At 37.9% G+C, this 14,409-nt stretch overlaps 1 protein-coding gene across 5 annotated transcripts in view; it reads left to right on the top strand.

The window, feature by feature from the left end:
- The window catches only part of arhgap36 (Rho GTPase activating protein 36), a 48,308-nt gene that overhangs the window by 18,394 nt on the left and 15,505 nt on the right, over window positions 1-14,409 (top strand). For 4 of the 5 annotated variants that reach the window (XM_015351270.2, XM_015351269.2, XM_015351268.2 and 1 more), the window contains 2 exons: window positions 8,413-8,569; window positions 13,414-13,482. In XM_015351270.2, coding sequence (XP_015206756.2) covers window positions 8,413-8,569; window positions 13,414-13,482 — 226 coding nt within the window. Of the gene's footprint in view, window positions 1-196; window positions 364-8,412; window positions 8,570-13,413; window positions 13,483-14,409 lie in introns of those variants that run through there. The other variant, XM_015351272.2, reaches the window with a different exon arrangement.

The raw sequence follows: 14,409 nt of genomic DNA, 5'->3' as shown, positions 1-14,409 counted from the left end.
AACACCTTCCTAGTGTGTAGTGCAAATGGACTGCACTGCAAAGTCACAGGGAAATACAGTCCTAGACACAGTCATTAATCCTGTGATTGGATACCCCTCCACCACCACCACCACACATCATCACTGAGCAGCGTGTTTACTTGAAGTCTGCTCTTGGCAGAGATCTCGCTCAGTGATTTACTTTAGTAGCTTCCAGATGGAAGGAGCAGAATAGCACTCAAGAGGGTCGAGCTTGCACTGGGACTGTCTGCAGCGCCTAACCGAGTCGCTGACACTGGATCACCGCTATTTTATTCCTTTCCTTCGTCAACGGAGCAAGGCCACTCTCTGGGGCGAGACTTTCCCATCTTCGCAAAGCTGCAGGTAAAAATGAGTGCTCCTACTTTGCTCTTCTGTTGGCTTGTGTTGTGTCTAACTGTCAGAGGCTTAAACTTTGCCAGATTGAAGCCAACCTCAAAATGCAAAACACACAGTAGTCCTTTTATTTTTTTTAAAACACATTATTTTCTCCTGGGGACACTGTCACGGATATCCATTAATGTAGAAACAAATTAGCAGAGAAAATGTAAAAATAAGTATTTGGACTTATTTTAAACTTATATTTCTAGACGATGCATAGATTGAGTTCTTTAAAAATAAAGGTAATTCATCTTAAATACATTTGTATAAAAGACATAGCATGTGTCTTCTTTTCTTTCTTTCAAAAAGGGGGTTTAATTTGAGCTCTAATACAATGGATGCCTGCATTTCTAAGGTTGCTCATGTGCAAAATGTTATTTCTGTGAAAAAACAACTATTCTTTATTTAATTCTTTACTAATGGAACAGAGTAATATTCTTTCATGCTTATGTGATCTGTAAGCAATACTAACAAAACAATTGTCTATAATTCTATTAGTGGTATCCTGTCAGACCACGAGAGAGATTTTGGTTTCTCACACCATTAATCAGTGCTGCCTTGAAAGCTGGATTGGCAGGCAATGTTCTTGCAAATTTGATAAAGTGGAACATGATGTTGGGAAACTGTTGTGCTCTTTATATGAAAACGTTTGTTTTCTTGTTATTGTTTAACTATAGTAAGTGTTGGAATTATATGTCACTAACTAGAAATCGACAGAGAAAGTGTTCCTGACAAATTTCTCAGTCTGGTCTAAATTGTTGTTGGATTAAAACCATATGTGGAGGAAGTACTGTATAATTTTTAACGCATAAATTCAGAGTTACACCTACTTTTAATGATTATAGTTCCAAGGCAATATAAATATAGTTACAGTACGCAGAAGTAAAATGATGTCATAACTTCACTCATAACAAAGTCAAACTGTTTTATTGATTTACAGTATGTACAATAAACGGCTACTTCAAAGTTCAGACTGCACACACCTCCCTATTCACACTACTAACAAAATATAATTGCTGGCATTTAACTGGCTTCACTGGGATGGCACTAGTAATTTCAACAGAGTGGCAAAAATGCCACATGATCAATGAAAACAGGGAGAATTGTGTGTGCTTTCATTCAAAGGCAAATCTCTTGTTTGTTTTTTACTTTAATGTGTTTCAGCAGCAGGTTCTGCAAAGAAATGTAATACAAACATGAGAATAATTCAAGCGCATCTGGTAGCTGTCATATACAGTATATGTGTATTTATAAATATTCATATAAAAGGCTTCAGACTGGAAGCTGTATTCTACTACTGATTTAGAGTTTAATAAATATAGTCACTTCATGTATAAATGTGAATGGGAGGAGTGAATGAAGAGGAAGACATAAAAATAAGGGTTATAAACAGAGATTGTTCCTTGCCGTCAGAAGGAGGTAAGCACTGCACGTCTGAGACCTGTCTGAATAAGTACAGTCAGAATGGGTTTTTGATCTGGATTATTGGCTTCACAAAACCTGAAGCAAGCAACCCAATAACAGAAATACAATGGCAGCCTTCCGAAGCTCTTTGCATTAGCAATCTGCCTTTTCCATCTCGAGACAAAATTAAGTAAATCAATGAAAAAAACATTTCCTCACAACCTGTGTTTTTTCTAGCAAGGTTTTTGCCTTAAGACTTTTTCCCAAGGCTGTGAGAGAGTGCTTGGTAATCTTTCGTTCAGAAGAGCCGATAATCCACCTTGAGGCTGTCCTAACGAGATTGATTGAAGCCCCTGGCCTTACAGTGGCATTTGGGTTCATTAAATGGACAAACCGTCTGCCTGTCCAAACTGACAAGCGCCGACAAGCACGTTTCCTCACAGCTTGTGCCACTTTCTTTGCTTGTTTGTATTGTTGTGTATATCTGTGGCAAAAGAGACAAACACTCAGTGCGGTCTGAGGGAGGAGACGCCTTGCTCACAGAGTGCTGTCTTTATCAGGGATACGCTGTGCTTCACTTCATACATCCTTTCACCATACAAAGTCAGTTCACACTCTAACTGCAGAGCAGTCTTGACCAAGCAAACACCATCTAGCCATCTACAATTTGATCGCTTTTTTGATCACCTAACTGTGCTCTACATGAGAGAGCAGACCAGAATCACCACTTCACAGTTACAAAGAAAAGCTCAAGATTGACATCTGTTGAATAGAACATCATGTACACGTGCTAGACTTAGATTACTGCAGAGATCATTAAAAGATCAAGGGCAAGTTTAGAATTCAGTCTAATAAGCTCTTTTGCACATGTTCAGAAGATATTTACATTGACAAGGGAATCAATCTCCTTTCTTGGTCAAACCACTTACTCCAAAATACAACACCTTAATTGACCATGCTGGGTTAAATTGCCCTTTGACATTTATCGTCATCAGTGTATATAGAGACCAAAAAATGTTCTTTTCTGTTTACTGTGGTTGCTAAAGTGTCAGTTTCATTTGTCTTCTATTTCTATTTCCTTCATATATTTTCAGTTCCTGTTAATTACTTATTACTGGCAGTAGCACACAGTGGCAGCCTCTTTAGAGAGAATGAAGACAGAACTGCAAATTTGTGATGGCATAGACAGCCCTCAGATATCAATTAAATCCTTTACACAAAAGGTTGAAGGACTGTGGGACAATCAGTCCAGCCATATTGTTGAAAATGCTGGCTTAGCATCTTTCAGGAATTGTCTGGACGAGATCCTTGGATGAATGTAACTACAAACTGGGCTAGATAGGCTGAAATGCTCCTTCTCGTTTGTAACCTTTCTTAGGTTCTTACAGAGTTTGGTTTCTAGACTTGAAATTGTTAAAGTTCATCCAGCTTTTGCTAACTTGTGTTCATGTGAGGGTATCAGATTATGGGAAAAAAAGGAATAATAATTTTCCACAAGTTGTAAAAAAATAAACAGGTGGGATTCTTTGGTTTGAGCTAAGATTATATTACTGTTCTAAAAACATCAGAGATGGGTTTTGCACAAAAGTGCTTGCTGAGATAAAAATAAATCCTATTGCGGCTCCATGTCCTTGGTTGACAATATGCACCCTGTAACCTGTGCTCTTTTGACTTTTCAGAAAATGCTTTATTTGAATGTACTACTGAACTATGCTGTTCAACTTTTTTAGCATATTAGCAGCTTGTATCTTGATTAAGTTCAGTGCTTGCGTCTTAAAATGACTCTCCTCACATGCGCATTAAACAGCAAACAATCTTGGTTAACATCTGTAGTTGTTTAAAATGAGATCATTTTAAATGATTTTCATATCGGCCTGTAAGTAAAGACTGTGGCAGTATGAATAAGTTTGGTTTCTAAAAATAAATATATCATTAGAATGGTTAAAAACAAAAATAAAAATAAGGAAAAGAGTGTAACAGTAATTGGGGATATATTATTGTTGCTGCATTTGCTATATTTACTATTTGGTTTGCCTTAGTAGCTGGCTGGCTCGTTAATAGGCAATCTACAGTAAGTTTAAGTGGTTATCTCCTGAAAGCTTAGTCCTGTGGAAAGACGATTGTGACAAGATATGGACTGTGTTCATTTCATTTTCAACAGCACTAAGCTTCACCTTATGGAAATGCTGTCAGGGGTTCTCTATTTGGAAACTGGTGCAAATCATTTTTCACCTGTCAGAGGTGATATCTGGTGTTTCATATTCTAGCATGCTACACTAGAAATAACTTTTCTTTTTGAAGGAGGAAATGAAGGAGGAAACAGTAAAAAAATTGTTTACAGTGCATTAGGAATCTTAAAATGTCAAAAACATTCTCATACCAAATCCATCTTAGTTTGTTTTTATGGTACTTACCTGTACAGAAATTACTTCCTTTATTCTTTAGAAAATGATACATGTTTCGTAGAAAAGATGAGTTCAGTAACAACCATGCATTGTGCATTGTGCTTCTCCTCTCATGGCATGCAGTTTGTGAATTTTGAGTGTGAATGTGTATATGCACAGTATATACACTAGATGCCATATGTATAGGTGTGTGTGGTTGTACCAAATCTTTAATGTCCTTTCCTGTCCTTTCCATGCTCATTTCATACAGTAAGTTGCTTTGCATTCCTGAGTTTGTCATAAAAAGTGGTCCAGTAAGCTACAAAGTACACTAAAATATATTGTCTAAGATCATTCAAAGTTTTTTACTGTCCAAATTGCTAGATTAGCAGATGAAATCTTAGCACATTTAACAGAATAATTTGCAACTAAAAAAGTGACAAGAATATAGGAGTTTATTTGCTCTGCTGATAGTGGCACAAAGAGTACTGTCCCTGTATTCTGCTTCTCATTCTTGTTTGCTACAGTATGTCTCCACAGCTTGAACAGAATTCTAAAGCCCGAGCTATGTAAAGATGTGTAATCTCTTGAAAACAAGAAAAAAAAGCCAGAACTACATACACATACATTTCATAGTAGGAGAAATCTGTCTCTCGATACAATTTATCCTACCTGTAATATTAAATTTTTCCTGTGCTCAAAACTCACAGTGTATGTGCTGGTAACGGCAACAAAATATCAGGTTAAGTTTTTTTGATGGTCTTTGACATTAGCCAATGCTTTTATTTTTTGTTGTAATTTATTTATGTGCTTGTCCCTATTTACTATTAATAATTAGGATTTTACCCTATACTGCAGGTACAAAGATAGGTTAAAAATACAGTTGTTAAAATCAAAGAAACTGTTCTATTTTTATTCAGAACTGGCAAAGATACAGTAAATGTAGTATACTGTAATAATCTTACTTGTATATGCATACATACTATAAGTAAGACATTAATGAGGATTACCAATATCTTTGAATAGTAAATTTAATGCAAATGCTTTCTACACTATGTTTTGTTTTTAGGCAATATACTGCACAGCATCTTGCAGAAACTGGGATTTTTCATAAATTGTTTTTTTTGTAGGGAAGACAGAAACCCTTTTGTAGTTATTCTACACATTTGTAGCCAAGCAAACAGACTAGTGTGTTCTTGTGGTTAACTTCAAGACATTCCTTAAGAGGAAATAACATACTGCATGTGTTAAGGGTTTCAAGGAAAACTCGCTCAAAGCAAAAATCCCCTCTCCTTTCCGTTTCAGTTGTGGTTTTTTGTGTTGTGTTTCCTTCCTGAAACCAAGCTGTGTCAGAGGATAACTCGAAACTGGTGTCCTGTGACACTGCAGCTCTGAGCTGGGTCTGTGAAACTGTTCCATTACTGTGAGGTCCTCAAAGCTTGAATTTCAAGCATGCTGACAAAAGAGAGCTATGACAAAATATTATGAATTTGTGGAGAAAAGGTCAAAAGAGCAACAGAACATTTTCGGATCATTGTGCGGAAAAACACATCTTTCCAGAATCATTCAATTTCTTCAAGGGTGAGAAGCTACTCCAGTAAAAATGCTACTGTGTGGGATACAGTGATGCTCTACTGAGCAGAGGAAACAAGTAACAGGTTCAAATTTGGTAAATAATTCATAATTATTTATCATAATTCTGCAGCTGTCTGTGCTGTACAGTATCTTAGCTGTTCTACAGCTCAGATCAATGTGCAATGTTCTTGGAAAAAAAGGGAACCTCGTGACCCCAGTTTTATTAGTGTGTAAAATCAGCACTCTCACAAAGCAAATCTGATCTGACAGTGCTCAGTTTTTAATCCTTAAAACTCAATAACAGCATCGTTTATCATAATGGCAACTCACACATTTGGGTTAATGTATAAATTCAGGGTTTTTGCCGAGAGATGTTTCCTGAAATGGGGTTCACAAGCTAGGAAGTTCTGTGTCCCTTGGGTATTTGATAAAATTGTGAGAAGGGTGAATTGCAAAACATTCCCAGTTTTCAAAGCAACATAGTTAAATCTGATGGTGAGGCTGGTGAAAAATTATAACAACAATATTACGGCAAAATTGTAAAAGAATCCTTTTGATCTGTTATTTAATCCCCATTATATTCCAAAAGAAGTAAAGGCACATTTTGACTGTCACTCTGTTTTATGTGTCATTTCAATTTTTCATTTTGGAGCTTAGCGATTGAAGAATTGATGTTTTGCTACTTGACATGATTTCTTTTTGGTACAATGTGACTAAAACTAATTCTGCTGACATTAGTACTGTATCTGCAATGTGTCTTCAGGCCAGTGGGGCTGTCTGACCTCGTTGTCTTCTTTAGGATTTCACTCCCTTTTCACTTTTATTTTATTCTTTATAACTCCCTTTTTGTTTTGTTTTTTGGAGCCTGATGTTTTTTTTCCTGATTCAGAACATCTCCAACAAATAAACCCCAGTTGCCTCATATCACTTTCTTTGCCAGTTTTATGAACTTTAAGCAAAGTTGAATCTTACAAGATCAGACTTTTTCCATACTCCTGTGACTGAGTAAACACAAGCAAAAGAATATATGTAAGATAGTTTAAACAAGAAGGTCTAATCCACTTGGTAGTTTGTATTTTACTTTTTTCAAAAGATTTAAGAAAAAATATAATCCCACCAAGTCTCTATTTCCATTTCCCACTAATTACAGCATGTAGGTGCAGACAATCATGTAAGGAGGAGGCCAGACAAGTTTTCAGAACTCATCACCCCTATGATGCACTGAACCCAATTAGGAATGTGTGTGGTTAGGTAGCGCGTTGTTGATTGCAGTGTTTTGGGTTACAACAGCATTAATGTGCTGTTTAGATTACACCCCCACTTTAAATAGATATTTCAAAGGTACAAATGAGTGAATCACTCTAAAGCTTTCCCAGTCTGGAAAGCATTTTGATCTGTGTAAAAATCCAGGTGGACAGTATGAATCACCGAATGTGGCTTGAAGCTGGCCGTATTTGGGTTTGTTGCCCAAGCAGAAACCCCTCTTTCCGCATTCCTGCTCAGACAAAGTGCTGCTGAGCTGCAACCAGGCACAATTAAAGTCAAGAGGGCGGATTCAATACACATTAATCACACTACTCTCTAATTTAAGGACTCTCTTTTCAGCGACAGAGCCTTTCTCAGGAACTCGAAATCTTTTGCTTTGTGTGAACTTGATCCATCTGCTTTACACTCAGGAATGCCCCCAAAAACGTCTTTTGCACTTCTTTTGTGCAATTAAGGTGCAATCTTTTTTAAGGTTGGATGCACAATGAAACACTAGGAGGGAAAGGAACACTTTTTTGGCAGGACTACAGTTCCAGCATTCAGGATAAAGACATTGTCTTTTCTAGTTCAGTGGCAGTGGGGTGCACACAGGCTTCTGTTGAACAACAGGAGGATTTAAAGTAAAGGGTACAACTGACAGCCCTGCCCACAGGTGGTATAATGTAAGACATTTGAGCAACACTGCCGGACTGAGCATGACTGTGTGAAAAATGGCAGCCTATACAAAGTAAAACTGGAAACACTACACTTTTTCACAGATGGAGACCCTCCGGTATACAGTTTTCTTAAACTGGAGTTTAACCTGCAGGTCAGGACATGGTTGATTCTGGCATTTGAGGTGTTTGGGTCATTCACTTCTGAACTAAAAGAAAGAACTGAATTTGCAGTTGTTTTCTTTCTGCAGAAATCGCAGTGATAAAATACTGCCAAAACCCAGCTGGCCTCACAGTCTCCTGCTGCGCTGGCAGTTCAGGTTATGGCTTAATAGAGTGTTGGATAAAGAGCATTGCACACAACACCCATGGGATTCTCCACAGCTAAATTAACACTCCCAGGACTGAGTAGAGCCAGACATTGTTTTTAAAATAAATCTCTGCCACACACACTTGCAGTTGTTAACAAAACTATTTAATAATCTCCTATTAATAGCCTGTTGAAGTTGAACTTTCCTCTCAGTAATTTTGAATTTATTGTGACTTATTTTGTAGTAAACATGCGAAGCATGGAAATTCGGAGAAAGCGTGTTACTCTCCAGAAGGAAGGGATACTGTGTGGTTTTTGTGGACTTTAACCCTGATTTTACTTGACCTCACTGTATCTGCTTTGCTCTTTTTTTTATTTATTTTTCCCTTCATGTGTGTGCATATTCTTTTTTTTTCTCCAGGTTGATAATACGTGGACCACCATGTTTGGACAGACTGTCAGACTTCATCCAGTTCCTATCCAGAGCCTCTCGGAGCTCGAGAGAGCCAGACTGCAGGAAGTGGCCTTCACCCATCTGGAAGAACGAGAGCTGGAATGCAAGATTAGCATTCCCAGAGGTACCATTACCTATTTTTCACTTCATTTTGAAGAACTGGGGGCCAGCTAGAGGAAAGATGCAGCTCTTTTCCAATGTGCCATTCTGTTATTAGGTCTTTGGCTTGGGCTTCTCTAGATGGTTCTAGTCCTCAATGCAGCATGGCAGCTATCTCTCGCATCACTTGACGATGAAATAAATATCTCCCAACCTACATGATATTGTCTCTAACCCAGCATGTTGGAGCCATTCTTGTGCAGAAAGGTTCCATTTGTCCGTTTTCCAACCACTTTATCCAATTCAGGATAAGAATATCGCAGTAAGCAAAGGGCGCAAGGCAGGGTACACCCTGGGCAGGATGCCAGTCTGTCACAGGGCAGACACACAGACACAAACGATAAACACTCCATGGCCAATTTTCCCAGAAGCAAATTAACCTACCAGCATGTCGTTGGACTGTGGGAGGAAACCAGAGCACCCAGTGAAAACCTATGCGAACACGGGAAGAATATGCAAACTCCGTACAGATAGAAATTTTACTCAGGACTCCAGTGCTGTGAGACATCAATGCTAACCACTGCACCACTGTGCCACCCCACACAATCTGTTTAAAATTGGCAGCAGGAGTCATTTTGTGCTTGTGTGCTGCTGAGGAGACATCGGCATGTAACTACAGTGATTTAAAAATAACTGAAAATGTGTTTTCCTACCCAGTTTGGTCAAAAGGCCATATCTCCAATAGAAAGTGAGATATTCCAGCTTGTGTGGTTCAGTACTAATCAATGCCAACCACTGGCATTATAGGTTGGGGTGTGAAAAAATAATAAGGATAATACATTTGTATTTATATAGCACATTTCATCTCAAAGCCCTCCACATTCAAGGGACCCATGTCATCCAAACTTGAAGTTCAGCACCCACCTCTGTAATGTGTATCAGCCTTTCAGTAGCACCTCTACTGCCTAAACAAGTGTGAATGAGAAATAAGAGCATTCAGATAAATGTGGAAGCTTATTGTAAAACATTGCTGTTCTTTGGATGCATATGTTTACCAGATACTGTATATTCAATCTGACTAGTTGTGTGGCTCATGTTGGAAGCTAAACTGAAATGAGTTTAAATTCAGTAGCATGTATTAGGTCAAATATAATAAAGTACCAAGCTTTGAACTGTGTTATCAACAGGGTAACTAGACACAACAAACTTAAATTACTCATGGAAGTAATTATTACGGAATTAGAATACTTTTCTGGATATTAAGTGGAATGAGAATGAGTAATGGACTATTTATCTTCACAAAGGCAGAGATGAAAATGATACGCAGAGATTATGCAACTGGCGAAAATAGATACCTTAACAATGCCATACAGTAAATGCCAGGATGTCCTCATAAAAACATCTTTGTGCACAAGAAGTAATTTGTGTCTGGTTGCTTTGATTTGGTTGGGCTAATGAAAACCTTGCCTTACTGGAATAGAACAGAGTATCGTCTCAGCACTGGTTTATTGTAAATGTTCAAGGGCACTTCCTGTTTCTCCATAACAAAAGGCTACAGAATATATAAATACATGTTCCATGCAACAGCAAAAAAAAGAAATACTGCCGCAGTAAGAACATACAAATGTATTATTTAGTAGTTCAGTTGCTTATTCGGTAGTTCGCCTAGCCAGTACTTGAACGTACCCAGAATTTGTGCCTCAGTCACCTGGTTTGAAAAACTGCTCTGGACACCTGTAACTATTTGTATATAGAGCCTTTTCATATTGTCTGTCCTAAATGAACACCCTTTCAGTTTCCAATTGTGACCACTTACAGTATGTGAGTCTTCTAGTTGACCATGTTTACACATCTAGGGATCTCATTTACTTCAGTCAAATCTCTTTTTTTCAACTCTGAACCGATTCCATTGTCCTGTCAATATATAAAAATCTTATCACAGCCTCTTTCTTTTCCTTTTTGTGGCATATTGACCAAAACCAAAACACAATATTATAATTGAGATCTAATTCGTGTATTGAAAAGTTTAAGCATAACTTCTCTAGATTTAAATTCCACACTTTTTTGGGCTTCCACTTGTTTGCTTTTTAATTTGCTACCCCACACTGACTGGATGAGAACACAGAAGAATCAACATAAGCCCATGATGGCTTTCATCTTAAGTCTCCTCTAGATCAGAATCCAAATACAGAATAGGTATTCTGCATGTTTCTACTTCTAAGATGGGTCACTTTGCACATATCGGTGTTAAATTTCATTTCTCAGGTGTCTGCCCACTCCATGAGTTTGTCTTTAGTAATTCTCTTGCTGCAATTTCTGTCTGTCACTCCTGTTAGATCATCTGCAATTGTAACTCTTCAAAGACCATTGTTTTCTTAGTATTCTCCTAAATTAGCTCAACTGTGTGGCATTGTGGCACAGTGGATAGCATTGGTGCCTCCCCCTGCTGGGTTCCTGGGTTCAATTCCAGACCTGATGTACAATCCGTGTGGAGTCTGTATGTTCTCATGTGGGATTCCACCTGGAACTCCAGTTTCCAGCCACAGTTCACATAATGGTAGGTTGATTGGATTCTGGGAAAATTGGCCCTGGTGTGAGTGTGTGCATGTCTGTGTTTGTGTGTGTCTGCTTGGTGATGAACTGGCATCCCATCCAGGGTGTACCCTGCCCTGAATTTCAAGAAAAAGTTAGAAAATGGATGGATGGCTGTTTTAAAACATTTTCCTGTAACAGATAACAGACTGTAATAAAGGGTCTCTCAGATTAACATGGAAATCGATACTTTGTAAGCTTGAGGAGTTTCTGCACTGCCATGGTTCTACTGCGTTTTTTCAGAACTGGATGTCACAGCTTAGCCACTGCATGCCAGGCTAATTCTGAAGTGGTTTCCTGCAGATTTCTAGCCTCTGGGAAATAGTGGAACCAGACGACAATGTAAACATGAATACATGGATTTAATTAAAATCTAGTTTGCAACGGAAAACATATAAAAAAAATATTATCTGGAGGAAAATGCTAAATTCTCTCGAAACGTACCTAAACATAGATACTACGCACATCTGAGAGAACAGAAGGGCCATGTGTTTTGGATTTCTGTGTTGACTTGTGGAAGGTGCTGTGAATGTGTGCAAGCTCCAATACATTCTTCTCTTCAGGGAGATGAATTTCCTCCCAAACACTGGAGGGCTGTAGTCTAACATAACAGCACAATGCTGTTTTTCAAGACTGCTGACCAAATGCGAGGGGGTCAATAAACTCTGTGGGAAAACGTATTTCATACACTTATGAGCAATCCCTCAGATATTTTTAATTTACGGCATTTGCTTTTGTTTTATTTATGCCTTCCCATGGACTGTCAGAGAGCACCTTGTGTTTGTCTAACTTCAAATGACCTCTCTACACAATGCAACTTGCTTTTCAAACAGTAGAGAAGACAGAAAGTGGAATGGAATCATTACGTCTTGAAGACTGTCAAGTCACCGCTACTAAAGGCCAAAACTTCAGTCAATACCCTTTGCTCCTGACTTCTCTGAATCTATCCTGCATCATGACCTGTTTTCTTCCTGTTAATTGAAACATTAATACTGTAGATTTTTCTGCCCATCAGTGTTCAAAAACCAGTACAGTAAATGTTTATTTGAATGGTACAATGTGTTTTTTTATACACATAAATAAAAAAGTCTCTAAAATCTGGCATCCGGCCCCCAGCTAGGATAAAGTGACACAATGATGTACAAAGGAGGCAAGGGTATGGAAAAAAATAATTATGATTAATGATGGATCTAAATAATTTCAAGCTCCAAACCAAAGAGGAGACTTGAATTCCTCCATTGTGTCACAATGCTGCGTTCTGAGCGTGCTGTTTATTTTGCTATATATTTTGGTTTCAAAATATACGTTATCCTCCATCCGTTTAACTGAGATCAAAGAGCATTTACTTTTATGGTTGGACAGAAAACAAATATTCATTCTAAACTGTGAAGAGAAAGCAATCAATTTGGATACATAAATGAGGAGACGAATGTAAAAAAATTAAGTAGCGGGAAAAATACATTTTTGTGTGTTTTTGCAATGGATCTTCGGAGATTAGACATTAGCCCTCAATAAGCACATTCATCGCTTTAGCTGTGAACATGAACTTCCCATTGGCCACAATAAGCAGAGCTGGAGGCTGTTATCCTGGGTAACTGGTAATATTGCAAAAGTGCTAGAAATAAACTTCAATTTCCTGCAGTCATGGGAATATGACCTTGTCTAAGCTGCCCTCTCCATAGGGGTTGATTGTACTGTTTGTGAATTCTTTGTGCTGTTGTCCTGTGAGTCTCCACTCAGAATGAGACACATCTGGCCTGGTGCTGGAAGCAAAGCTAAAAAGGGCCCTGATCCCCACCCTCTCAGCTTGGTTTACTTGAAAAGGAAACAATGGAGCCTGAAATAAGAGCCTCAGAGGACTAAAGAAAGAGCTGTTATGAAAAAAATAGTTAACCATTATGCGGCCCACTGGAAAACAAAATAGAAGTGTAATTATATATTTTGTATGTTTGGATTAATTTGAATAATTTCTTGAGATACTGAAAGATGTAAGATTCTGTTGTGAATAGAACACTTAAGCGATATGTCACAATCTGGAAAAAAAATACTTAAACAGGTTTGAAAACTACCCACATTAAACAACACTCTTCAGTGTTTTAGAGGTAAGAGCAGTTTCCTGCAGTAATAATAGTTTCCCATTTAAAGGAAGCATGCTGAATGCCTCTGTTATTTCAGTAATTGAGTAGCAACTTATATGTAATCATTTCTGTTTTTAATTTATTAAAAACAGATATGTTGGCCATGAGTATACTCTTATCAGTGTCTTTTCTCTTCCAGAAACTCGGAAAAGGAGGAAATCACTGAGAAGAAAGTTTGATTCCTTTTCCAAAGAGAAAAAAGAAAGAGGTAAGTGCCAAATGAACAAAATTCTGGGCTCTAATACAAAATTTACATTGCTGCTTGACTGGTGGGCTCATCTCTAGGAGACCTGATTTGCGCAATTGAGCAAATATTAATGACTCTAAAAAGTAATATTAGCCAATGAAGCTTGGGTTGAAATTTTCAAGATCAGTTTAAATGGCACACAGGGGAACCCAGATCAGCAATTTTACTTATGAACAGGGGTCCCTGATTGTTACCACATAAAGATAATCAAATTGAGTTTTTCAGGTTGCTGTAAATCTCAGGCTCTAACACACCTGAGATTTAGCTATCAAAATAAAAGGGTAAATTTGTATATAGTTGCACAAACCACAGATGTTATATTGATTTTTTTTTCCTTATGCTACAGTTCAATTTTCAATCATTTTTGGTCTGCAGGAGCCTGCAAGTCCTGTGCAGATCACACATTGAAACACAATCATGTGTTCATAGCATGAAACCTATATTTCTTATGATTAAAGCAAGAAACCAGAACAAGTACCTGGTTGTTGGGAATGTCTCTGCTTTTCATCTCCCAGATTGAATGACAAAGAATGAGAGAATTAGACTTATTCTTTGGGAACAGCTGTGCTCTTAGGAGGCATGTTGAGAATTCAGATTGCAATCTAAAGTCATCAAGTGGGCAACCACATACCACGCACAGTATCCCATCCTTGGTGGGTCCTGTTCTGAACACATACAAAGTTCTAGTTAACATTTGCATTGCAGCTGATGAACTAAGAGGTTTTGCAGACATCAGGCTATGTCAGAGAATAGTAGCAAACTTTATTCAGGTTCTGCTGCATGATTCATACGACCTTGGTATGAATCAAACTAGATTTAAAAAAGTTAGGAACTGACTGAAAGAAAATCTGTTTTCACTGGCAGGGATGGGGGCTATAGTGAACTTAT

Source organism: Lepisosteus oculatus, chromosome 8, assembly GCF_040954835.1.
Source record: "Lepisosteus oculatus isolate fLepOcu1 chromosome 8, fLepOcu1.hap2, whole genome shotgun sequence".
Lineage (NCBI taxonomy): Eukaryota > Metazoa > Chordata > Actinopteri > Semionotiformes > Lepisosteidae > Lepisosteus > Lepisosteus oculatus.
This window is presented reverse-complemented; position numbering and strand designations above follow the sequence as displayed.